Source organism: Sus scrofa, chromosome 9 (assembly GCF_054392235.1).
Source record: "Sus scrofa isolate SSC_HxYL_T2T_F1_AM1 chromosome 9, Sscrofa_HxYL_maternal_Yorkshire_Landrace_v2.0, whole genome shotgun sequence".
Taxonomy (NCBI): domain Eukaryota; kingdom Metazoa; phylum Chordata; class Mammalia; order Artiodactyla; family Suidae; genus Sus; species Sus scrofa.
Genome location: NC_139391.1, coordinates 106861564 through 106887886, shown reverse-complemented (window position 1 = coordinate 106887886; position 26323 = coordinate 106861564). Strand labels below are relative to the sequence as shown.

The 26323-nt window shown below is 38.7% G+C and overlaps 1 protein-coding gene across 36 annotated transcripts in view; it reads right to left on the bottom strand.

Annotated features, from left to right (window-relative positions):
- The window catches only part of MAGI2 (membrane associated guanylate kinase, WW and PDZ domain containing 2), a 1324949-nt gene that overhangs the window by 95697 nt on the left and 1202929 nt on the right, over window positions 1–26323 (bottom strand). For all 36 annotated transcript variants that reach the window (XR_014816024.1, XR_014816026.1, XR_014816025.1 and 33 more), the window contains 4 exons: window positions 23598–23783; window positions 21089–21263; window positions 14775–14994; window positions 14195–14338 (listed from right to left, as the gene is read on the bottom strand). Coding sequence is in view for 32 of the 36 variants with exons in the window: in XM_021102528.2 (XP_020958187.1) it covers window positions 14195–14338; window positions 14775–14994; window positions 21089–21263; window positions 23598–23783 (725 nt within the window). In the remaining 4 variants the exon portion in view is untranslated. The remainder of the gene's footprint in view (window positions 1–14194; window positions 14339–14774; window positions 14995–21088; window positions 21264–23597; window positions 23784–26323) is intronic.

Sequence of the window (26323 nt, the reverse complement as noted above, 5' to 3'; positions counted from 1 at the left end):
ACCTCATGCTTTTGAAATTCTTCATTATTTCCGGTTTGACCTTATTTTACTTTATTTCTGCTCTTAGCTTGGCATTCATGTTTGGTGAAGGGGAGTTTACAGATGAGGAAAACGAGACGTGAACTGTCACATAGTTAAAGATTAAAGTCATTTTGAAAATGTTAGGCATGGTAAGGGTTTATATACACTATCTCACTGACACCACAAAATCTGTAATAATTAAATGTACCTGCAAAAGGAGAATGCAAAAAAAAGTGAGGCATTAGGGCATAAAAACCACACTGTGAGTTGGACTGAATTTGCCCCATTACATATACAAAATTCCATGTCCTGGCTCATCAGGTGCTTTTGTAGCCCTGTACTTAATGAGCCTACCCAATGTGTTCTGTACTTCAGAGCCTTTTGTTTATGCATTGACTTAGCAGTAAATATTTATTGAGCACCCACCATGTATCAGGCACAGTGCTGGGCACAAGGGTACACCGAGGAGCACAGAACAACAAGGTTTCTGATCTCACAGAGCTTATACTCTGGGGAGACAAATTTCATAATGTAATCACACACACAATTGTAAAATGAGCACCATGAAAGATGCTAAGAAGCAGATGTGAGACCCAGTGACAGGTGGATGTGAGCTGACTGGAGAGGGAAGAAAAGAAGCCTTTTCTGGGGATGAGATGCTTGAGCTGGGATGAATGGACACAGTAAAGAGGAAAGGGAGCATATGAACTCAAAGCACATGAATGAGAGCCTGGTTGGCAGTCTGGAAAGCAGGGGAGCCTGGGTGAGCTGGGCTGGGGAGGGAGGCAGGGGTGGAACACTAAGGAATGGAGAGCCTCACATGGGTCTAATCTTTACCCTCAAAGAAAGGAGGTACTACTGAAGGGTTTTAAGCAGTGGGTAGATAGACCAGATTTGTGTTTATGGAATGGACTGGGGAACTGGGAGGCAAAAACAACTCTATCTGTATTTCTGAGATTTTATAGGCTCTTGGCATACACACTTCCTGAAACAATGTGTTCTGTACCTCTGGGCTTAGAGAACTGAGTATTTTAACAGAGGTACAGACCTTGGGGAGAAAGAGGAAGAGAAAGAACAAGAGGAAACTCAGGAATATTGAAATAGGCACTTAACCCTTCTCGGAAAATATTGTTCCCATTTTATAGATGAGTAAAATTGACTCTGTTAAGTAACTTGCAAGATGTGAGGACATGATACCATTCTACAAGATGTTAGGGTTGGTTTAACTGGTCCTGCTAGCCAGGACACTTCTTCCCTCTCTACCTAATGTGTCCTCCCCTGAAGCTGCCCACAGGAGGCCTGGTATTTGGTTGGTGCCACAGAGCAGCTATAAGCCCTTTACAGGGTGATTCCTCCAAGGTCAGGTCTGTTAGGCTTCTGCCCTTTTTTTTTTTTTTTTTTTTAATTATCCAATCATTTCTTCCAAGAAAAGAGTAGAATGAAGAAAAGGAAAGAGACTAAGGTAAGAAGTGGCCCATGAAGTCACTAAGACAGGTAAGAATGTCCTTCTAAGTGAGTCTTCAGGATAAAGAAGAGACTGAGTGAACTGAACAGACAATGAACGTATGTTGGTTCCTATGTGGAAATACTGTGAAAGAGAGACTAATTGTCAGCTCTAAGACTGGATATAATTTTAGCAACCATAATTTTTTGGTCATTAAAGGTACATGTGATGTAAACGTCTGTTTCTAGCAATATGGGGGGGGCGGTTAGATACCTCGAATGTCCTTACCATTGCTGGACAGGCAGGAAAGTAAAGAATCCTCTGATGCCAAAAGCAAAGTGAATGTAGGACATATGAAAGGCAAACAAATGCCAAAGGGAGATTTACCCAGAAAGGACCTGATGATTCCTGGGAAACTTGAGTTTTTACTTTAATGATTGGGCATCAGGGATGATTTATGGCCTTAATCTGTATTTAAAAATACAGCTTGGGGAGTTCTCTTGTGGTACTGTGGGTTAAGGATCTGGTATTGTCACTGAAGTGGCTTGGGTAGTTGCTGTGGTGTGGGTTTTCTTCCTGGCCCAGAACTTCTACATGCCACAGGCATAGCAAAAAACCTCCCCCCCCCCGCCAAAAAAAAAAAACAACAGGTTGGGGCTGCAAATGAGGAGTCTAATAGGAGATACCTGCCTTAACTGGAATTACAAAGACTATTCAAGAGAAGATAAAGAGAATAAAAAGAGTGAGACAGAAAAGGCATAGAATAAAATGATAGAATTAAATTAAAATATCAGTAATCAAAATGTAACTTGACAAAAGTGATCTAAGATATATTATTAAAAAATACAAACCTAGTTACATAGACATAAATTATAAGGACATGGAAAGGTTGAAGGCAAAGAATAAAAGACACACCTGGCAAAGAAAACCAGTGTACTTATTATATCCGACAAAACAGACTTGAAAGTAAAAAGCATTGACAGAGATGTAGTAGGTTGCTGCATAATGATAAAAGATTTAATTCATCTGGAAAATAGAACAAATATCTGAGTACCGAATAGCATGGCTTTGAACCATACACTGTAAAGCTTGACAGAGCAAAGAAAAATCTACAAGATCTTTAACAAAAAAAAAAATTTAAAAAGCATCTGTCTCAATATTTAATAGACCAAATAGCTAAAAGTTAGTAAGAATATAGAATATTTGAATAATACAATAACCAAGCTTAATCCAACAAATACATCTATAGAATGCTGCATTCAATAATTATAGAATGAACATTCTTTGTAAGCACACATGGATCATACACAAAAACTGAATACATATAAGGCCAAAGACTAAGCCATAACAATATGAAAGAATGAAATCAAATAGAATATATTCTCTGATAACAACAGAATTACATAAGAAATCAAGAATAGACAACTAACCAGAAAATCTCCACACTTTTAAGAATAAAAACCAAAAAACACCTTCTAAATAATCCATGAATTAAAGAAGAAATAGTGGAAAGAATCACAGCGGAAATACATAACGAACTTAAAAAATGAACACAGTGCATATGAAAACTATACCCTTAAATTTGTAAATTATTAATAGAAATAAAGAAAAATTTGGAATTGCTGATTTAAGTAGCCAGTTTAAGGAGTAAGAAAAATAAGAACAGAGCAAAATCAGAGAAAATGGAGGCAAAGAAATGTTAAATATAAAAATAAATGAATAAGCAAGAAAACATATATGTGAGTTGGTTTTTTAAAATAATAAAAAATGGACAAATCTATGGCATGATTAGTAAAAACAGAAAGAATACACAAATAGCAGTCAAATGAGTTGGGGCATAAACACAAATGCTTTAAATATTAAAAACATAATAAGATAATATTATAAAAACGTTGAAAACTAAGACAAAATAAGATAAATTATCAGAAAAAAGAAATTTATTAGAACTGACTCAAGAAGAAATAGAAAATCTGAAGACTACCCAAATTGTTATAGAAATGTAATTAGTGGCTTAAAATTTTTCATACAAAGAAAATATACTAGACCCGCATAGAGTTACAGATGCTTTCTACCACACATTCGAGGACAATTCTCAGCTTACATAAACTTTTCCAAACAACAACACCAATGACAGTAACAAAAAGGGCTGCTCTTTCTCACTTTATAAGGCTCATGTAACACTAATGTCAGAATCATTCGCCAACACTACAAGACAAGAAAATTACAGGCTAATCATATTTAAGAACATAACTGAAAATATCTTAAAGGAAATAAGAGAAAACTGACTTGAGCTATGCATAAAAAATCATCATGACTAAGCAGGGCTTATGTGAGGGAATCAAAGTGATTTGATATAAAACTCATTAATAGGATTAATCATATTAATTAGCATTGTAAAGAAAAAAGATCGAGATGCTTATGGCTGTACAAAGAGTACTCAACATTTACTCATAATTAGCTTTTTAGCAAACTAGTAATAGAAGGAAACATTCTTGATCTGATAAAGGTTATCTATATAAACTCAGTAAACATTATGTTTAAGGTGAAAGCATTCCCTTTAAGATTAGAGATAAAACACTGCTTGCTTTGACCACTTCTATTCGGCACTATTCGGCATCATACTGAAAGTCGAGTAAATGCAGTTAAATAAGAAAAAGATATAAAAGGATTTAAGAGGAAGACAGAACTCTCATTAAATGTGATTATCTATGTAGAAAATCCAGAGGTAGATATAGACAAATTATTTGAATTAATAAGAGAGTTTAGTAATTTTGAATGGTATCACTGATCAATATATAGAAGTCAACTGTCTTTCCTTTCACCGGTAACACATTTAATTTTAATATTACACTAAAATACAGGAGCAAAAGTAAAACATGCAAAGGCCTAAAATCAATCTAGCAAAATATTTATAAGTATGTTGCGGGAAAAACTATGAAACTTTATTTAAGCAGTTTGCAGAAAACATAAACAAATGGACTATATCATGTTCACTGATTGAGAGACTCAATATTATAAACATGTAAAATTTCCCACATTTACTTACGGATTTCAAGGAATTCCAATAAATGTCCTAATAGGAAAAGCAACTTCTAAAATTTTACATGGAAGGGCAAAGGCCTAAAAGCATTCAAACATTCCTGAAGAATTAAGATGTCTGGGGATGAGGAGATGAACAGTTTCGCTGTCAAAACTCAAGGCTTATTTTTTATTTTTATTTCTTGGCCAGATCTGTGGCATGTGGAAGTTCCCAGGCCAGGTATTGAACCTGCGCCACAGCATATACACGAGCCGATTCAGTGACAATACCAGATCCTTAACCTGCTGTGCCACAAGGGAACTCCAAAATTCAAAACTTATTAAAAGGTAGAGTAGACAAATACACCCAGTAGAACAGTATCTAAAAAATCTCTGAACAGACCATTGCATCTATAGAAATTGTATTTATCATGGAGCTGTCACTGCAGATCATGAGGAAACGAGAGGCTAGCCAATAAATAATGCTGTGAGGAAACGAGAGGCTAGCCAATAAATAATGGTTATCCATATGGAAAAACTGAAATTGGATTCTTCCTTTTACTATACAGAGAAATCAATTCTAGGTGATTGAAGACTTAGATATGAAAAGCAAAAACTATAAAACTTATACAAGAAGATGTAAGAGTTCTTTAAGAAAATAAGTTAGGAAATGATTTTCCAAAGATGATACAGAAAACAGAAACTATAAAGGAAAAGGCTGATTAAGTCAATTACACTAAAATAAAACTTTCTGTTTATCAAAGGGCATCCTACAGAAAGTGAAACTACAAGCCATAAACTGGGGTAAGGTATGTGCAACACATCAATTGATGAAACACTATCACCAGGAACATATAAACATTTCTATAATCAATTTGAAAAGGAACAATTCAACAGAAAATGGGGAAAAGATATGAATAAGCATCTTTATTTACAAGAGAATACAAAACCCCAACAAACCCAAGAAAAGATGGTAAAGATTATTTGTAATCAAGAAATGCACATTCAAACCTGAACAATACATCATTTTCTAACTCCAGAATAAGAATTTAAAAGCCTGAAATAACAAGTTTTGTGAGGCTGTGTAGTAAGTATACTACACATGTATACTTTTACATTGGTGGCATGAGTATAAATTTGTACAACCACCAAGGAAAACACTTCCGTGTTATTTAGTTAACTATATGCTCTCCCAGGCATATAGTCTCGTCCAGAGAAATTCCTGCATATGTGCAGCAGGAAACATGTACAAGGATTGTATTGGTTGCAAAAAACTGAGAACAACCCAAATGTCCATTAATAGGGAAAAACTCAACTCTCCATAGATAACTAAAATAGATTGCAGCATATTCATACAATGAAATAATTTACATCTTCATGTGTCAACTTGAATGAGTGTTCTGAATATCAAGTCTAAAAAGAAAACTGCAGAGAAGAACATGTCCAGGATGATTCATTTACATAAAGTTCACCAAGTGTGCAAAGCTAAGTGATAGAGTGAGGTACAAATATGTGATAAAACTAGAAGGAATGGCAGTATTTAGGGTGCTGGTTACCTCCAGCAGCTGCAAAATGGGAGGAGAATGGAATCATTGAAATTGGAGATTTTTTTTTTTTTTAAACTGGACCAAGGGTTCATGAGTGCTTGAGTCATTGTTAGTGTTTATACTATTATATATATATGTTAGAAATATTCTTCAAAATGGTTTTATGTTTAGTAAGAACAATATAAAATAGAATACTTTTATTTTGTAGTCACAGGCTAGTCATGCCTGGACCGTGGAAGGAGAGGTGACAAATTCAAAAGAAGCTGTCATCAGGGAAACAGCTTTTCATTAAAAAAAAAAAGAAAGAAATGGATAAGCAGTATCTTTTTTTACACATTGTTCAGTCTTACAAAATGTTACAGGTGATTCCAAAGCCCACTGCAGACTGACTTTTGCATCATATGAGTTTCAGGCAGAAGACAAACCATTTAAAAATAAGTTTATATGATGCGAAGTATGCAGACAGCTGCTACCCAGCTATTAAGGTGATGGACTTTACAATGATGTTCTTTCTTTAAAATAAAAATATATTGTATGGAAATGGGGAATATATTACACTTGTGTGGAAACAGGAAAATAATTTACCTTTTCAAGATCAAATTTGATCTCCTTTCAAAATTTTTTTTTTGTCCTTTTAGGGCTACACCCACTGCATATGGAGGTTACCAGGCTAGGGGTTGAATTGGAGCTGTAGCCACTGGTCCATGCCACAGCCACAGCCACATGGGATCCGAACTGCATCTGCGACCTACGCCACAGCTCACAAAGGCCAGGGATTGAACCTGCGTTCTCATGGATACTAGTCGGATTTGCTTCCACTGTGCCACAACAAAAACTCCTCAAATGTCTTTTAACTTGACTCTCAGGTTTTTGTGGAAGGACTTTTAGAACAACTATCCCTTCTATCCAAGAGTCTTCTGATTTCTTAGACTCCCTGCTTCACTGGGCTTCACCAGTAAATTACTTCATATGTTCATTATTCTTTGCCTGTGTTTTCTATTTATTTTCAATTTTTAATTAGATTGTGTCCCTAAGGCTTTGTACCAGAGATTTATTCATCATTTATGAAAATTTTATTCCTTCCAACTTTATTAGACTACTTTACAAACTTGAAAAACAGGCTTCTGTGTAAAACAGATCCATTAAGATTTTCTAGTACTTTTCCTTGAAATCTGAATATCATTCATGTTTCTCTTCAGATATTAGGCTTCTTGAATGACTAAAGAAAAGCAATCAGACATGACAATTATGTTACTATTTCCCACCCCCCCCCCCAGTCTCTGCATTTACAGACTGCGTTTTGTCTCTTTAACTTTCTTATAGTGTGATTTTATTTTATTTTTATTATAGTTATTTACAATGTTTCTTCAATTTCTGTTGTCAGTAAAGTCACCAGTCATCCACAGTTCCCTGTGCTGTACAGTATGAGCCCACTGCCCATCCATTCCCAATGTAACAGTTTGCATCCACCAACCCCAACTTTCCCATCCATCCCGCTCCCTTCCCCCTTCCCACTGGCAACCTGCAATTCTGCTCTCCAAGGTCATGATCTGTCTCTGTTTTGCAGACAGGATCATTTTTGCCATATTTTAGATTCCACATATAAGTGATATCATATGGTATCTGTCTTTTTCTTTCTGAATTACTTTACTTAGTTTGAGAATCTCTAGTTGCATCCACATTGCTGCAAATGGCATTATTTTGTCCTTTTTGATGGATGAGTAGTATTTGATTGCATATATGCACTACATCTTAATCCATTCATCTATCAATGGACATTTAGGTTGTTTTATGTCTTGTCTCTTTAACTTTTAATATATCACGATTAATTGATGTTGAAAAACTAGGTACTAATAAAAGTCAAGACTTTCTACTATCTATTTTTTTTTTTTTTTTTGGTCTTTTTAGGGCCGCATCTGCAGCTCATGGAAATATCCAGGCTAGGGGTCGGACTGGAACTGCAGCTGCTGGCCTAGGCCACAGCCATAGCAATGCCAGACCTGAGCCATGTCTGCGACCTGCACCACAGCTCACAGAAACACAGGATCCTTAACCTACTGAGCAAGGCTAGGAATCAAACCTGCATCCTCATGGATAATAGTTGGGTTCTAAACCCACTGAGCCACAATAGGAACTGCTCTACTTTTTTCCAATAAAGCGAACATTTCAAGTAATTATGTTTCACATAGTTTTTCTTGGTGTATATTCCATATTTATTCTAACTTCACTATTCTATTTAAGTTCTATTTTATGACATATCTTAATATCTAAATGCCTCTCAATATCATCAGTCACTCACAAATTAATGGCTTACTCCTTTGTCTTAATAAGGAAAATCAATACTACTGCTTGAAAAACTGCTCAAACCTCCCAACAACTCTATTTAGTAGTTATAATTCTTCCTATTATATAGACACTGAGCTTCAACAATGTGAATTAAGGTTTCTAAGTTTAATAAAACAAATGCATCGTGTTTGCTTATTTTGGAGATTGAGAGTATGGTTGAGGGTTTAGAAGGGATCAAAATAACTATATTTTTAGTAAATCTCTAAATTCATTTACTTTCATATGTTTCTGATAAAGGGGGTTGTAGAACCTCTTTTTAATTTAATTTTAATTTAATTTAATTTTTACTTTTATTTGCTTTTTAGGGCCACACCCGCAGCATATGGAAGTTTCCAGGCTAGGGGCTGAATTGGAGCTACAGCTGCTAGCCTACACCACAGCACCAGAACACAGGACCCAAGCCACATCTGCGACCTACACCACAGCTAATGGCAATGCCGGATCAGAACCTTAACCCACTGAGTGAGGCCAGGGGTTGAACTTCATCCTCATGGATCCTAGTCAGGTTCATTAACCACTGAGCCACAAAGGGAACTCTGAACCTCTTTTTTAAAATAAGCATCGACTGGGTCATGTGAAAAAGATTTTTTTTATCCTCTCCCCTCTCTCTAGACTTGGCTTGTAAATCTGAACCTCAGAAGGAGTCGTTATTTTCCCCATTACTATCTTTTTTTTTTTTTTTTTCCTTTCAGATTCACCTGTGGCATGCATAAGTTCCAGAGCCAGGGATGGAACCTGCACACAGCAGTGATAACGCCAGATCTTTAACCCATTGAGTGAGGCCAGGGATTGAATCTGTATTCTCATGCAGACCATGTTGGGTTCTTAACCTGCTGAGCCACAGTGGGAACTTCTCCCCCACTACTTTCTGATTATGGTTTGCTATTGGTATGTTCATGTATATACATTTTTGGCTGTGCCTGCAGCATACAGAAATTCCTGGGCCAGGGCTTGAGCCTGAGACACAGCAGTAAAGACGCTGAATCCTTAACAGCTAGGCCCCCAGGGAACTCCATGTTCTCGTATTTTGAGGGAACCCACTGACCTTTTCAGGATACCTTATCAGGAAAAGTACTATTAGGATACTTGCCCAATCTGACTCTTATTTCATCCAGTAGAAAGGAAGTATTTATTTTTAAAAAAGTGAGTAAACATACAATGCTTTCTGATGAGGAAAAAAAAATTAATGTTTCATGGGAGTATTTATTAATCAATTTGAAAGTCGGACAGTCTAATTTGCTAAAGATCTCTGCTAAGATCATTCTCTCTGCTGCAAGTGCCCAGAAAGGCTAGAGTGAAATCATTCGCTGGGACTGACTATTGGGGTATGTCTACCTGCCTCTCACCAGATGCATGAAAGAACCCCTGAGGTGGGACGATCACTGGTATTTCTCTTGGATGCCTAGGATATCACATGGATGCCCAAGGACATGTTTTAAAAATACATATCAATGCCAACATTTCTTAGATTCCTCAGTGTGAGAGGAATGTTTTTACACCTGTGTTAGCCACCTCTTCTGACACCTGCTATACCTGGTTTTCTCTGTAATCTTAGCAAAGTCTTGTACCATTAAGCAGGCACATACCACCATTGTCCTACAGCCAAGACTAACATGGAATACCCAGGAAAAGTCTCAGATTCAGAGGTTAATATCTGGTGCACTAAATCAGTGTTCAAAAGTAGCATTACTTACAGCCCTAATCCACGGGCACAGTAACTCATTAACTGTTATGTGAAATGATTTTTCAGAATCACCTAGCTCTCCTGTAGTCATTCTGAGTCAGGCCATCTTATTGTTTTTATTTTAATCTAAGACGTCCTGTTGTTACCAGACCTTCTCCTGGCTTTTCTCTTCTGTTTCTAATCATGAAAAGAAAAAAACAAAACAGAACGAAACAAAAAACACTATACAGTGTTTTCCAAACTTACTTGATCATGAAGTATGTATTTCGCTTGGGCATAGAGGTAATAATGCATTAACAGTGAAAGTGAAAGAATCACAATTAACTAGGAGAAATGTCTCTGAGTATTTTAAAGGCTGGGAAGACCCTGATGCTAGCTTCTCTTCTTCCTGAGCTTATTTTTAATATAGCCTGTGAAATGTCTAGTTCATTTACTTTTCTCAGAAGTCTTGGAACTTTACAAACCAAGCCATAATAGCCGTGGAGTGAACAGCTGCCTTATAAGCATCAGCTGCACAAATATTTAGGATCTATATGTATCTGGGCACCAATGGTATCAAGGGGGAATTTTACAATAAGATGAAAAATGGGTTCCTAATTACTTTAATTGCTAAATTCCCAAACTGGTAACCTATATGTTATCCAGTTGATGCATTAGTTTAAGGTAATCAAACCACTGAGTCATGCAAATATTAATCTATTTCAGTCCTTGTTGAAATAATTTAAACACATCTGTGAAGTAAAGGTTATTGCTAATTAGTAAGTACTAATGAAAGTGGAAAAGATTAGCTTTAAATGATTAAATTTGATAATAAACATGAAAACAAGACCTGAATTGATTATGTGCTATGATCAAGAACACCTGTTGATCTTTATATAGATACAAAATCTTTATCTAATTCAGACAGTGGCTAATACAAGCACCTTTGAACTCACATGATCAAGTACTTCCTTTCTCTGACCTGGAATTTATCACCCTAGACAAGTTCTCCGTTGGTGCTACAAGAATCCATGAGTAAGAAAACCCCCAAACATCTCAATATTAAATATAACACACAAAAGCAGAAAAAAGTCTTCCACCCATCCCTAGCCTTATTTTATTTTATTTTACTTATTTTATTTTATTTTTTGTCTTGATTTTAGGGCCTCGCCTGTGGCATATGGAGGATCCCAGGTTAGGGGTCGAATCAGAGTTACAGCTGCCGGCCTACACCACAGCCACAGTAATGCAGGATCTGAGCCACGTCTATGACCTACATCACAGCTTATGGCAGCGCTGGATCCTTAACCTACTGAGCAAGGCTAGGGATCGAACCTGTGTCCTCATGGATGCTACTCAGATTCGTTTCCACTGAGCCACGACTGACACTCTCCTAGCCTTATTTTAAAGATCAGAGCAACCAGTAAAATCTGATCCACAGAATTTCTGTGACTCTCAAGCGGCTTGTTTTCTTTGAGAATTAAATGCCAGAAATATATATATATAGTAGTCCAAAATAAACATCCATGATATCTAAAACTGTCCATAATAACTCCTTTCGGACAGCTTGTACACAGAAAGAATATGTTGCTTTATAAAAATGCCACGGAAAATGATGAAATATTGCTTATTTTTATAATCTTTGACAAGAAGTGAAAATACCATTTTCTGAAACCCAGGTAGAGGACTCATTTTTATCACCTGCCAGAAGAAAAAGCATCTTTCATAAAATTGAGCACCCGCCTACAGAATTCTAAATCTGTGTTTACATGGATTTAAGGACCTGAGGTAAACCACTGGAACAGGATGGAAAACTCCCTGGAAAAGATTCTAGGGGCTAGTGAACAAAGTCTGGGCTGTACACAGCCCACCTGTGTCATGACAGCTTCCCTCTAGCTGGTTCTCATACTGCAGCTGGTACCAGATTCACCTGGAGGTGGGTCCCACAAACACAGCCTAATGGCTGAATTCCTAGGGGTGCTTTCTGATTCAGCAAGTCTGTGATGGGACTTGAAAATTTGCATTTAAAAAAAAATTTATTAAAGTACAGTTGAGGCGCTCCCGCTGAGGCTCAATGGGATTGGTAGCATCTTGGGAGCCGCTGGGACGCAGGTTCGATCCCTGGCCTAGCACAGTGGATTAGGGATCTGGTGTTGCCACAGCTGCAGCTTAGGTTGTGACTGTGGGACTGATCTGATCCCTGGCCCTGGCGCTCCATATGCCACAGAGTGGCCAAAAATGACAAAAAAAAAAAAAAAAAGTATAGTTGATTTACAGTGCAGTGTCAATTTCTGCTGTACAGTATAGTGACCCCATATATATATATATATATATTCTTTTTCTCATATTATCTTCCACCATGATCTATCCCAAGAGACTGGATATAGTTCTCTGGGCTGTATAGTAAGACCTCACTGTTCGTCTACTCTAAATTCAGTGGTTGGCCTCTACTAACCTCAAACTCCCTGTCCATCACACACTCCCTCCCGCCTCCCCCTTGGCAACCACAAGTCTATTCTCTATGTCAGTAGGTCTGTCTCTATTGTGTGGATGGGTTCATTTGTTTCATGTTTGTAACATGTTCCCAGAGGATGCTGATGCCAGGGACCACAGTGAGAATTACTGCTCTGGCTTAAATTCTAGAAGAAAGAGTACTCTTTTTATGTAAGAGTACTTCTATATTTAGGCTTTTATACTTCAGGAGAATGGAAAATGTTGAGCAGCCACTAAGACCATTTATTTAAAAATATGGCGACAGTTTGGAACCCACACCTCTGAAGTCCACCAGCAGAGGGGGGAGGCTGTCCTCTCTTACAAGGCTCTGGTCATCTCACTCCCGGCTTCTGTGCAGTGTAGTTTTCACCTGCACTGCGAAGATTAATTTTGTTTCACTACTTGTAAAACCACTGTGAGTTAGTTTCGCAGCATGATAAGAAAGTGCCCTTCTGTTTATAGGGAAGCTGGGAGCCAAGAAACCATGCAGAGACCTATCCTAAAAGCACATGTGAAAGGAGTAAGAGAAGGTTGGTGTTGGATCAGGGAAAGGCTGTCATTCTCTGGTGTCAACCTTGCCTGGGTTCCGATCCCAACTTGGATACTTCCCAGTTGTCAAAGGATTGTGAAGGGAGGGAGAAAAATAGACCCACACAGACTTTCTACTTTGGTACGGAGGATGACTCACTGACTTGGAAAGGAGGCCATAGCAATTGCAGACTTGGCGGTAGGAACAACAGAGTCATTCCATTGTCTGGGAGCAATTGGTTGGTGAAGCTCTGCAAAAGAATCTGAGGCTCTGGAACCCGAGAACCACAGCTTTTCTGTATTAAACTTAAAGAGCAAGGAGAAAGGATAGGAATGCATTCTACATCTTATTTATAATAATACTAACCTTTATGACATGCTTTCTAGATGACATTGTATATGTAGAGAGAGACTAATGTTCTACCTTTTTTTTTAAATCAAGTTCTGTTTTGTATTGCTAGATGAAGAATCATTCATGCATCAACCAGATCATTAGAGTAACCATTACATTAAAAGATTCCACCCTTAACTTACACTCTATTGGAACACTTTTGGTTGCTCTCATTTTTAAGGACAGCATGTACCCAAGAAGCCTTGTCCCCCTTTCTCCTGCTTCTTTCTGCCCAAGATCAAAGGCAAAGAACAGCCAACTCAAAAGAGATATTTCCGAAGAAACATAAAGCCATGAGAAGAAAAAGGTATAAAACTAAAAATAAATTTCAAGAGTCCATCTCAGATGAAAACTGAATCCTCAAACCACACAAAAAAATGATCGAGCCATGTTTCTGTTTCAAGTGATTTCTTAGATTACTTTATCGATTTTCTTTAGTTTGCTTTTTTAGAGAAATATATACATACACACACATATATTTATATATAGTATAATATCATATATATTATGTATATAAAACGCCATATTGAGGGTTGTCAATTAGAAGCTATAAGCAGGAAAATGAGAGAGAATTCTTAAGACTATGTTTGAGCAAACCTTTAGAAAACTAGATCACGAAATGGAAAGAAGGCAACGTCTACACCAAGTCAGTTTGCCTAAGAGCAGGCTTCGGCACTCTTCCAACACCACAATGGGGTTCTCTTTCAGAATTATGCGATTCTATAAAAAGAGACCATCCTTACCCTCATCCTTCCATTCCTTATTGCTGGCCCATCTTCTGCCAGTCTCAACACATACAAATCCATTTTGTATTCCCTTCCTCCACGGATGCTGAATCCAAATCCTTTGGCACCTTTCTCCATGTCCACAGTGAAATAATCAAAATCCTTTGAAGGTTAGGGAGAAAATGGAACAAACAGTTAATATCAGAGACGCTTCTGTGGTCAGTCCCTCTACTCTCCTTCTTGCTCACGTTAATGTGTCGCAACTGATGTGTGATGTTGGAAGAGGGAGTAATCTGACTTCTCCATCTAGCAAAATGCAAGACGAGATTCCAAAGGTTTGAGGAGATCAGAACAGTTTCCTTGGTCATTGAAAGAGCTGCTGGGTAGCTTATGTTGTCATTTATCAGTTTACTTGGGAAGGATGTAATAATTGCATACAGGCTTGAGTGATAATATCTCTGCTTTGAGTTTTCTCACTCACTGCTGTTGAGCAGCATAAATAAATGTACCAAAGTTAGGTGTGTTTGTGTGTGTGTGTGGGGGGGGATGACAGGTTTGCTGATTAGAAAAGTGAAGTGTGATGGGGTCTTTTTCATACCTGGGGCTGCCTGTAGTCTGACAGAGGGAACTGCCTGGTGTCGGGGGAGTGCTGCCTGTAGTCCAGCAGGGGAGGCTGCCTGTAGTCCAAGGGCGGGGGTTGTGGGTAGTCCCCTCCTGGAGGCTGCCTGTAGTCCAGTGGGGGCTGCCTGTAGTCCGTGAATGGAGGCTGTCGGATGTCTGGTTTGACATCTTGCCTCGCCTTTACTTCTGACCTGTAACTAAAGAATGGAAAAGGGATTTGCTTTGGTACCTCAGCATTCTAAGGAGGTACAATTGGTCACAGGGCCTCCAGGCCTGTGTAGGCCACACTTCACGGTCCTTCTGCATATTCAGAATTATGAGAAGATTCAATAAATGATTTTTATTGAATGATTTTATTGAATGATTCAATAAATGATATCATTTAAAACTCTTTGACAAATGCCATTTTGTATGCTTGTCATTTGGCTCCTTAAGAAATCAAGGTAAAAATGATGGTCAACCAGAGCCTTGTGGAAAGGGATTTATGGACATCCTCTTTCACTCTGGCCATTTAAAAACTGCAGCTGCAGTAAATCTAGGGACTTACACATTTATCCCCAAATAACAGTCTGTCCTGATATCAGGAAACCAACTCTCTCAACTTCTATCTCTTTTTCTCTCTCTTTCCTCTCTCTCTTTCTCTCTCCACACACACAGCATTCATTGCTTCATGAAAACATGCTTGCAGTGATCTTTAGATACTGTAAAAATATATAATTAAAGGCTATTTTAACCTGTTAGCTTGGAGTTTTCTGAATATCTTACAGAGGTTAAAGGAGTGACAGGAAGGTATAATCACCAACTACAAATCAGGCAGAAAGTCATGGGGCCATGGCTTAAAGTAGAAACATTATACAGAGCTTTAAATAGTAGGCTATAGCTCTCAGGATTAGTATCAGATACTATCATGGTCATTAGATGGAAGGGAAGGCAAAAATGTTTATGTCTAACATTTGTCTTGTTCTTGTTTCAAGATATTATCTCTTGTTTCTAGTTACTAATAACACAGAGACCAAAACTAGTTGTTTAGTTCTGCTTTGAGAATCCCAATTGCTCTAAACCAAGGGATTCCCAGGTTTCAAAAAAGGGCTAAAATGGCTAATGCCTACCATTATGGGATCGTTAATAAGATAAACTAAAAAATCATCACCCTGGTATAGAAGCTACTTAACTCTATAGTTCTTGCCTATTGCCATGACAATATCTGTATAATGAACTATTCAGAGATATAGGTCAATTAAAAATTACATTCTATGTAATAACAATATATTTTTCTCCAGGTTTGGCTGCATGTGGAGCTCCTGGGCCAGGGATCAGATCTGAGCCAAAGTTGAGACCTGAGGCACAGCTACGGCAACACTGGATCCTTAACACATTGTGCCAGGCTGGGATTGAACCCGATCGACCAATACACCACCAATCCCACTGAGCCACAGTGTAGGCTCCATAATAATAATTATATTTAAAGTTAACAGGGAGGATTTGAGGATTTGAGAAAATATTTAGCAAAAAGGAAAAACTCAAATGTGTCAGGAAAATAGGTTAAAAACCAGTAGAATTTTTACCTCACCGTCTAAGTCTAGATTTTTTTTTTTTAACCATTTTATGGTCTGATTAGTCTTAAATATTGTAAAGAATAACTCACCTGAACAATTTCCATTAGAGTAATCTAAAATTTGGTGAGGGCACACTAATAACAGTATATAGCAATAGATATATTTAATTGGAGTTTTGGAACTGGGTTAGTAATGTAGTTATTTTAATAATGCTTTGAGTAGTTTCCATTTGCTACTCAACTTGCAGAAGTGACACATTTCTTTTGTGAGATGCACAATCTAGGCTTTGCTTTATACTTCAGCAAGTTGTCCACTCACCTACTCAGAGTATATGTGCCAAGAACAGAATTTTTAAAAATACACTTTGAATAAGATGCTTAACTATGCAAATGCATGAATTAAACAAAGGGAATTAGACTGGGTGACATTTGCCAATGTGTGTCCATTCCATTCTAAAAATTGTTTGCTTAGTGGTTTTAGATGTTACATTGTTTTACATTATAGCACAGTCACTTTGTTTTCACTATCTGTGTGGTGTTTGTGTGAAATATCCATTACATGCTCCATTTCCAGCCAGATGTGTCATGAGGTGACACAAAAGAGGGTGGAATGTTAAGAAGCTCCTCAGAGCCTAGAAACAGGGACAGTCCTCACTTGTAACAGGCGTCATCTAAGCCTGCATTCCAGTATTTCATCTGATAACAATGCCAAGGGCCAGGCTTTTACAATGAACTGTACATTAAGGAATTCTTTAATAAAAAACACATGCTTAATTTTTATAAGTGTTGCTAACCTTTAAGTGAAGGATACATTTGTTAGGGTGAAAGTTGTTACTTCGAATTTGTGAAACACTTTATTTTAAGGACAACTCAGGATTATTAAACAAACAAACAAACAAAAAAACCACTCAGACTCTTAAAAGTTCCTTTCCTTATGAAAGGATAACCCTTTGTAGGTTGTATGTGAGTATAACTTTTGCTGCTATTAATTCCATTATTTTTATTTTATAAGAGTAGAGGTGATTTACAGTGTTGTGTCAAATTCTTGCACAGCATAGTGACCCAGTCATACATGTACACATATTCTTTTTCTCATACTATCTTCCATCATGTTCTGTCTCAAGAGACTGGATATAGTTCCCTGTGCTGTACAGTAGGACCTATTGCTTATCTATTCTAAATGTTTAATTCCATTATTAGAGACTATAAAGATGATAAAACCAGATTTCTAATGGTAAATTCTAGCAGAATTTTAGAGTATGAACAAGGTCTGGAACCAAGAAATGCTGCCTATGTGGTAGGGGGTCTTATGGTGGGATTTTGCCTCATGTAGGCCTTTCAAGAACGGCTTCTAGTCTTTAGCATCGAATATACAGAGTCTGTGAAAGAAGTCCATTTCCAGTGCTTTCCACTGTCCTTCCTATATAAAATACATCAAATCCTGATTGCTTTTGCTGGGGAAGGTGAACTCTGCTATTTATACTTAGTTTTTGAGTATCTTACATGATGGCTCTTTATTGTTTCCAATAAATGTTTCTCCTTGAATGGTGTTTTGCTTATGTTCATATTAAAATTATTTTGTTTCCTGAGCACACACCGAAAGGATATTAAAAGAGAGAAACAGGTAGAGGTGTGCAGGGTGTTAGGAAGAAGCCAATTCAAGAGAACATAATATAGGATAAAATACTCACTCATTCTAACTTGTAGGATTAATATTTGCAAGCAGATTGTCATTTCATTTTATCCCACTTTAACATTAAAACTGGTTCAATTTGACATGTAGGTGGGCACTTCTTGTACAAATGAACTACTAGGAAATTCCTACTGTGTGCTTGGCATAAAAGCTGTCTTGGAGACATCTGTAGCCTGATCTAGAAAAAGGCAAAGAGTTTCTCTCTGATACCATGACCATTTTTAAATGCATCTAGAAACATGGTTCCCATTTCTGTAAGATTAGGGAGTCTCTTCATCATATGGAAAAGAGCCTCCTACTAATAATCAAAAGTTAAGCCAGGAAACCTGAGTGTCAGGAAAAGGGCCCTAGAATTGGAGGGGTCACTTTCCAGGCATTTAATATTCCCGAAGCAAAAAAGTGCTAAGAACTCTGGGCAAATATATTGGTGATTTATAAAAATTTGGATCAGGTTGGAGTTCCTGTTGTGGCTCAGTGGTAACAAACCCGACTAGTATCCATAAGGATGTGGGTTTGATCTGTGGCTTCGCTCTCTGAGTTAAGCCATGAGCTGTGGTGTAGGTTATAGACTTGGCTCAGATCCCGAGTTGCTGTGGCTGTCCTGTAGGCTGGCACCTACAGCTCTGATTTGACCCCTAGACTGGGAACCTCCATATGCTGTGGGTGTGGCCCTAAAAAGACCAAAAAAAAAAAAAAATGGATAAGATCAATTGGTTTATGTTGTTATTGTTTGTTTTGTTTTCTTTTGCTTTTTTTTTTTTTTTTTGAGCCACACCTGAGGCAAATTGAAGTTCCCAGCCTAGGGGTCACATTGGAGCTATAGCTGCCGGTCTACACTACAGCCACAGCAATGCAGGATCACAGCTCATGGCAACACCAGATCCTTAACCCACTGAGCGAGGCCAGGGATCAAACCCGCAACCTCATGGATACTAGTCAGGTTCACTTCTGCTGCGCCATGATGGGAACTCCTGAATCAGGTCAATTGTTAATTCCAGAGTTAGGAAATATTTTCTCCAGCAGTTAGGCAAAAGAAAACATCCAAAAGCTGTTGCTTCTGTGATATAGGCTGAGTCCTGGTTGTGACTAACTAGTAGCTGATGGGGACAGACTAGAGGCCTCACCCAATTGTCCTTCTACCCACTGAACTATTACCTACCAGGGAGGGGATAACCCACCCCAACACCAGAAGAAAGAGCCCCATTCCAGGAAAATCTAACTCTGGAAAGGGAAGATGGAATTGTAGCTGGGAGGTGAAATGACTGTGACAGAGCCAACAAGAGTCTGAAGCTGGCTTGAGAGCTTCTGGAGCCTGGAGTCCTTCCAAAGTCTAAAGTGAATCCTGGGACCCCAGTGCAATCTGTTGAAAAAACTCACAGCAAAAGCAAACACATCTGGGACCTATTACTGAGGCAACCAGGATGTATTCCTCTGAAGGACTGTTAAATTCTTGCCTCTGTATCATTTGCCTTATGGGATTTAGTCTTTTTTCTTCCCTGGACTATATTAAAACCATAAACAGCTGAAGACAACAGAGACTCACTTTTCTATGAAAGCAAATTGGGGAAAACAGGGCGTTGTAAAAAGAACACTTGTGGCACAGGGAAAATACTTGCTCTGCGATAGTGTAAGTGATGAATCTGGAGAGTTCTGGGACTCAAAAAACTGGGTCCCACTTCATCTTCACCAACATGGGAGGCAGGAGATGATAGCAGATGTTCAGGAAACATTAGGATAATGGAAAAGACCAGTAAGGGTTTTGTTTTCAGAGATGTTCCCGTGTGTTGTTCTATTTTTCTCCTTTGAAAGGTAAACCCAATATGGGAACATGTCTTCATCTCTTCCTGTAATGGCTCAATCTAGCCCCAGCTCCTCATTACACAGAAGTCTCAGTAAGAAGACAGTGTTGTTTTTCTATGGCATCCTTTTATTCTGGGGGTTCAAGGTGCCTTATTCACATTAGTTTGTGATGCGGAATGGGAGAGCCTCATTAGACTGTGGGTAGGTTGATATAAGGTAAAATGCAGTAAAAATGCCAACATATGTTAATGCCTACAAATCTTTCAACACTTCCCTTTCTCCACACCACCGTTACTCTCTGAGCTACCACCTGCATGGAGGCCATTTCTATCTGCGTCTATCCTGACTCCCTCCAGGCTATTCTCTCAACAGCCAACTGAGAGATCTTGAAAAGCTAATCTGGGAGGTCTCATCAGGCCTCAGCAGTTGGAGAACCCCACACAGTGTCTCTGAGGATGTGGGTTAGTTCTCTGGCCTTGCTCAGTCGGTTAAGGATCTGGTGTTTCGCTGAGTTATGGTGCAGGTGCAGGCCAGCAGCTGTAGCTCCGATTTGACCCCTAGCCTGGGAACATCCATATGCCACAAGCGTGGCCACTAAAAAAAAAAAAAAAAAAAAAAAAAAAAAAAAAAAAAAAAAAAAAGAAGAAGAAGAAGAAAAGAAAAAAAGAAAAAGAAAAAGAAAATGCAAAGCAAAGCTAATTTGATGATGTCAGTTGTCAGCTGAAAACCCTCCACTGACTTCTCACTACACTCAAGATGAAGATCCAGATCTTTAACCTGCCAGTGATATGCTTTAGGGTGGGTCCCAGCATCCTCACTGGCTTCATCTTAAACCATACACCCGCCCCACTCCCCCCCACAATGTGGGCCTTGTTTTCCTTCTTCATGCTTGCACACTCCCTCCTGCCAAAGGGCCTTTGCATATGCTATTATGTATTGTATATATTACTCTGCTGGACTCCATTAATGTGCTCTCCAGCTAGTTAACTCCTACTCATCTGCAATCACGCATTGTTTCCTCTGGAAAGCTGCTCTTACTGTGATGGACAGACACTTGTATTTGCTAATGAGACCATAACACACAATATCTCAAAATCACACAGTGGTGCACACAGCAATTTCTACTTTATGAAAGCCTCTCTTCTGCCTGTGTTCTGTCCTGTCTGAAACTCGCCCTCTCCCCACTTCCCTTACTTGTCAGAAACTCACTTGTCAGAATCAGAAAAGCCAGAGGACACTTTACCTATTTTCATGTCCTTGCAGCTGAAGTGGCTGAGGAGGAGCTGGTTGGGTGACAGGACTATTGGGGGTGGCCGGGCTGGGCTGGGCCAGAGGACTCTGTTGGGCCAGGGGGCTGTGCTGCTGGGCCATGGGGCTCTGCTTCTCTGAGCTGGGTGCTGAGGCCGGGCTGTTGAGCTCTGCAATGGGAAGCCAAAGAGGCAAATGCAGTTAGGTTGGCATTTGCTTAAGGGCAAGAAATGGACAGAGGTGGTTCCTCTGCTTCCTCCATGACGCAAGACTTTAGTTCCTCTAGTTTCATTCTTTCTTTTTTTTTTTTTTTTTTTTTTTTTTTTTGTCTTTTTGCCATTTCTTGGGCCGCTCCCGCAGCATATGGAGGTTCCCAGGCTAGGGGTCGAATCAGAGCCGTAGCTGCTGGCCTACGCCAGAGCCACAGCAACACGGGATCCGAGCTGAGTCTGCAACCTACACCACAGCTCATGGCAACGCTGGATCCTTAACCCACTGAGCAAGGCCAGGGATCAAACCCGCAACCTCATGGTTCTTAATCAGATTCGTTAACCACTGCGCCACAATGGGAACTCCAATTTTCTATTTTTTTTTTTTTTTTATTTTCTCTAGTTTCTGTTAGGCTTTAAAACAGTAGTTTAAATTTAGCAAGTTCCAATACCACTCCTGGAATTAGTATTCTTTCATTAATTGTAAGGTTGCCAAACAAGGTTATGAACAGAATCTCTTGTCCTTCTGTCAGAACAAAAGATTAGGATAAAAAATTTGTTGAAACTACGAAAAGATAATTCAAAGGAGTACGTGCTAAAATATATTCTATTTGTTCCAGTATTACTTGCTGGGAGAAAATGTTTCAGCCATTACTTTTTGATTGTAATGAGAAGTCCTACCCGTATTCCAAAATTTGGATAAGGAATTCACTGTGATAGACGTAAATGCTTTTCACAATTCTCTCTGGTTCCTTGTTAGTCTTATTGCCTAATAACCTTCTGTATTCCATGGTTCTCCAGAAAGAAAAAAAGAATACTGCACAGAGGAAGCTTCTTAAGTTGTTCTTTGTTAAAACAGCTTCTTGGTGGTCTTTCTTGTAACAGCATCAAATTTCCAATTGAAATTACCTTTATGTATTAGAATAAAAGCATATTTTAGACTGGGAAAAAGGAGACATTTCAGACTGGAAGAGGGAGAAGCCAGTCAGATTTTTTTGTCGCTAGTTTTTATTGAATGTTGTATACATAATGTTGCATGCACATAACAGATTAAAAAATAGCCACTTACTTTGTGGTGGTTGTTGTCATTGGGTGACAAAAAGGAGGTGATCTATTAACATTCCCTTATAAATCACTCTCCCTTTTCTTTGCTCTTACCTCACATTTTATTTTAATTTTTTTCTGTCTCTTTCTCTCTTCCTGGGAGTTATTTTCTCCCTTCAGTCCCATCCTTGGGATACCCTAAATTTTAAAATTTCTTCTCCACTTGTAACAGGGCTTCTCAACCTCAGCATATGGACACTTGGGGCCAGACAATTCCTCATTGTGTGGGCTGTCCCATGCACTGTAGGATGTTTAGCAGCATTCTTTTTCTCTATCCACTAGACACCAGTAGCATCCCCACCCCCATCATGACAACCAAAAGTATCTCTGGACATTGCCAAATGTCCCCAAAGGGACAACATCACCTCTGTTGAGAACCACTGTTTTCTATTAAAAGTCAGGTGGCTATTTGTTATATAGTCTGTTTGGTGCCTGTTTGTTATATAGTCCCCAGGAGAAATCAGGAGACTAAAACAGAGGGACCAAGGTGTGTGAGCCTGTCACTTTCCATGTGGGACACTGCAGTCCACTGTCCAGTGAGCTCCAGAGACTGAATTTCCAGATGCCGGTGATGAATCAGCAACTACAAACTAGTAATGAACCCACCGAGTCTGGAAATGGAATTAACTGATGGTTAATCAGTGCTCAGCATATTGTGGCTCCTTAAAGCATAGTTGTGAGTTGTGATGCTCACTACCTCTTAAGCCTCAGGGGGGAGTCCTTGTACAGAGAAATTCCAAAGGCTAAGTGGGAATTTAAAATTCTTATCAGATGCAAGACTTTCTAAATGAGCTCTCTTTATACCACAAAACTTCCTCAAGCTTTTCAAAATCCATCTGACTTTGAAGAATCCTCCAGAGCTTAACTGTTAACATGAATATTTTTTTCCCCTCAGATTTGTAACTCTATCACCTCTATTGAAGGGGTTCTGGCTTAATAGACCCATAAAAACTGTACTCCTGGGAGCAAAGGGAATGATTGAATCACGCAGTGCCTTGGGATTCACACTAGTTACCTACAACATCATAGAGCCTGATCTTTGAATGAAACTTGTGTTGAGTAAATAGGATATGGGTTGCAACAGAGTGTGAATTTTTGCAAGAGTGGAAAATCACAATTTCCACTTCTGATGCTCTGACACCACCCCGTCCTCAGCCAGGTGGGCTCCGGGACCCTGGCTCAGGCACTCACCCTCCTGAGGAATGATGCGAAGGGTGACACTAAGACCCGCATCCTTGATGAGCTTCACGATGTCAGCATGAGGCATGTTGATGATAGACTGGCCGTTCACTGCTAAGATCCGGTCTCCCACCTTTAGTTTTGCACAGCGATCTGCTGGACTTCCATCAATGATGCGTCCGATTTTATGGGGCACAGCTACAAAAAATTCCCCAACAGAAACAGGTATCAGCGGCATTACCAATACATGCTCTACATCTGAGTCTCAACCACACAGAAACAATGCAAGCTCAGAATTCTGCCTTTTGTCAGTATTTTCACCTCTTCAGATCACAATCATTCCTAGTGAAGGTAGCCCTGTGTACTCTACTGAGACCAGAGTTTTTTAGGTTTTTTTTTTTTTTTTTTTTTTTTTTTTTGTCTTTTTGCCTTTTCTGGGGCCGTTCCCATGGCATAGGGAGGTTCCCAGCCTAGGGGTCTAATCGGAGTGTAGCTGCCAGCCTATGCCAGAGCCACAGCAATGCCAGATCTGAGCCGTGTCTTCCATGTACACCACAGCTCACGGTAACGCTGGATCCTTAACCCACTGAGTGAGGCCAGGGATCAAACCCACATCCTCATAGATCCTAGTCAAGATCATTAACTGCTGAGCCATGAAGGGAACTCCCAAGACACACCTTTCTTTTATGAACCACAAGAAAGAAAAGAACATCATCTCTGGCAATTAATGACACTTTGATGTCAGATACACTCTAATTTTTCTAATAGGAAAAATGTGTATTAAAATTGATGAAATATAGTATGTGTCCCTTTAAAACAGTGAAAATTTATTTTCTTTTTCATTATTTATTTATACATGTGGGGAGAACCAGGTTCATGGGGATCTAGATTTTCTAGCAGGTTGACTTGTATTCAATGTCGATGCTTGAGTTCCCACTAGGTTACTATTTCTGGAAGATATCAGTAGTGCACTGGTGTCCCTAAAAGTGCCCTCAAGGAGCTGACCATACAGAAACCTGTTTCCTTTCTTTTTTCCCTTCAAGACAGGAGCCCCAGTGGGGAAACTGCCTGGCAGTGACTTGTTGCTCTCCCTGTGGAAGTCAGGGACTGGTTTCATTTGCATAAAGAGGCAGAGACACACTCCACCATTCATTATGCTCCAGTGATTCTGCTCCTTTTTAAACTCTCAATCTTGCGTATGTGTCACAATGTAAGGCAGAACATCAGCTAATAACCACGGTAAGGAAGGACAATCAGAGAGTTAACGAACCAGTACCTGGATCATATTTCTGTTGTGAAAGGTTATAGGTAGCATATGAAAATATTGGCTGAGCCTGCGGGTCTCTGAAGTGAAACTCATCATGTTGGAAGCTCAAACACATTTTTATTTACCATAAGCACAAATGGCTTTAATTAAGAACACCTTACTTAAGGCATACTAATGATCACCTGAGGGTATTAGGACAAAACATTGCTCAAGGAGAAAGGTAGTAAGAACTTGTTCATTTACTAATTGTATAAAATGATATGGGTATTGCAAGGTGTTCGGCTTTCAACCATAATTAGAGTGAACTTCCATCCCTGTTTTTGCCTCCTTTCATGTTCAAGAAGGTCCTGGAACAGTCAATAAATGATACGGCCTCTCTGGTCACATATAATATGTATATTGCTATCTGTCCTGACCTTTGGACAATTGCCTGACCTCTCTGAATTTCTGTATTTCAACGATAAAATTAGGATAATAATATCATTGACATCATAGAATAGTTCTGAGAATTAAATGAGTTATCACACGCAAAGTGACTAGACAATGCTTGGCATTAAGAATTGATCTGTCATAGAAAACAGATTTGTGGTTGCCAAGGTGGGAGGGAAAGATTGGGAGTTTGGGATTAGAAGATGCAAACTAGTATTTATAGGATGGATAAACAAAAAAGTCCTATACTGTATAGCACAGGGAACTATATTCAATATCTTATGGAATATTAAGGGAAAAGAATATGAAAAAGAATATATATTAAGTACAACTGAGTCACTTTGCTACACAGCAGAAATCAATACAACAGTTTGAATCAACTATACTTCCATAAAATTGTTAAAAGAACTGATCTGTAAGTATTAACTTTAATTCTTTTTATTATTATTATTTAAAAATGTTTCAGATATCACTATTGATGTGTGTGTGAAGGTACCAGCTTGAATTCTGTCCACATGGGGTAAACCAAAGTAGTGTATATAGCTAAAGCTCACTACAGAGCAATATTCCCTAAGTATCAACCCAGGAAATTAGCTTCATTTGGGAAAGAGAGAAGTGTCGAGGGGAAAGTATAGATAGTAGATGAGCCCAAGAAGTCTATTTGCTTTCCTCTGGTTTCGCAAAAAAGATATTTTATGTCTTGGTAGGAAAACACCAACTTAAAAGCAAGAGTTTATTATCCAAAGAGAAATTAGCATCATACAAATCTCTTCCCTACATAATGCATTATCTACATTGATCTTTACACACACACATACACACACATACACACATACACACATGCACATACACAATTACAACTACATTAAAACGTATGTAATTTAATCCTTCACAAATCGTATGAAATACTTGACAGTGTTATCATTGCATGTTTACAGTGGAGGAAAGTGAGATATAAAACAGTCACCAATATGCCCAAGGTCCCATAGGCTGACCAGGGTTTAAAATCCCAGACTGTCAGATTCCACAGCCTTTGCCCTTA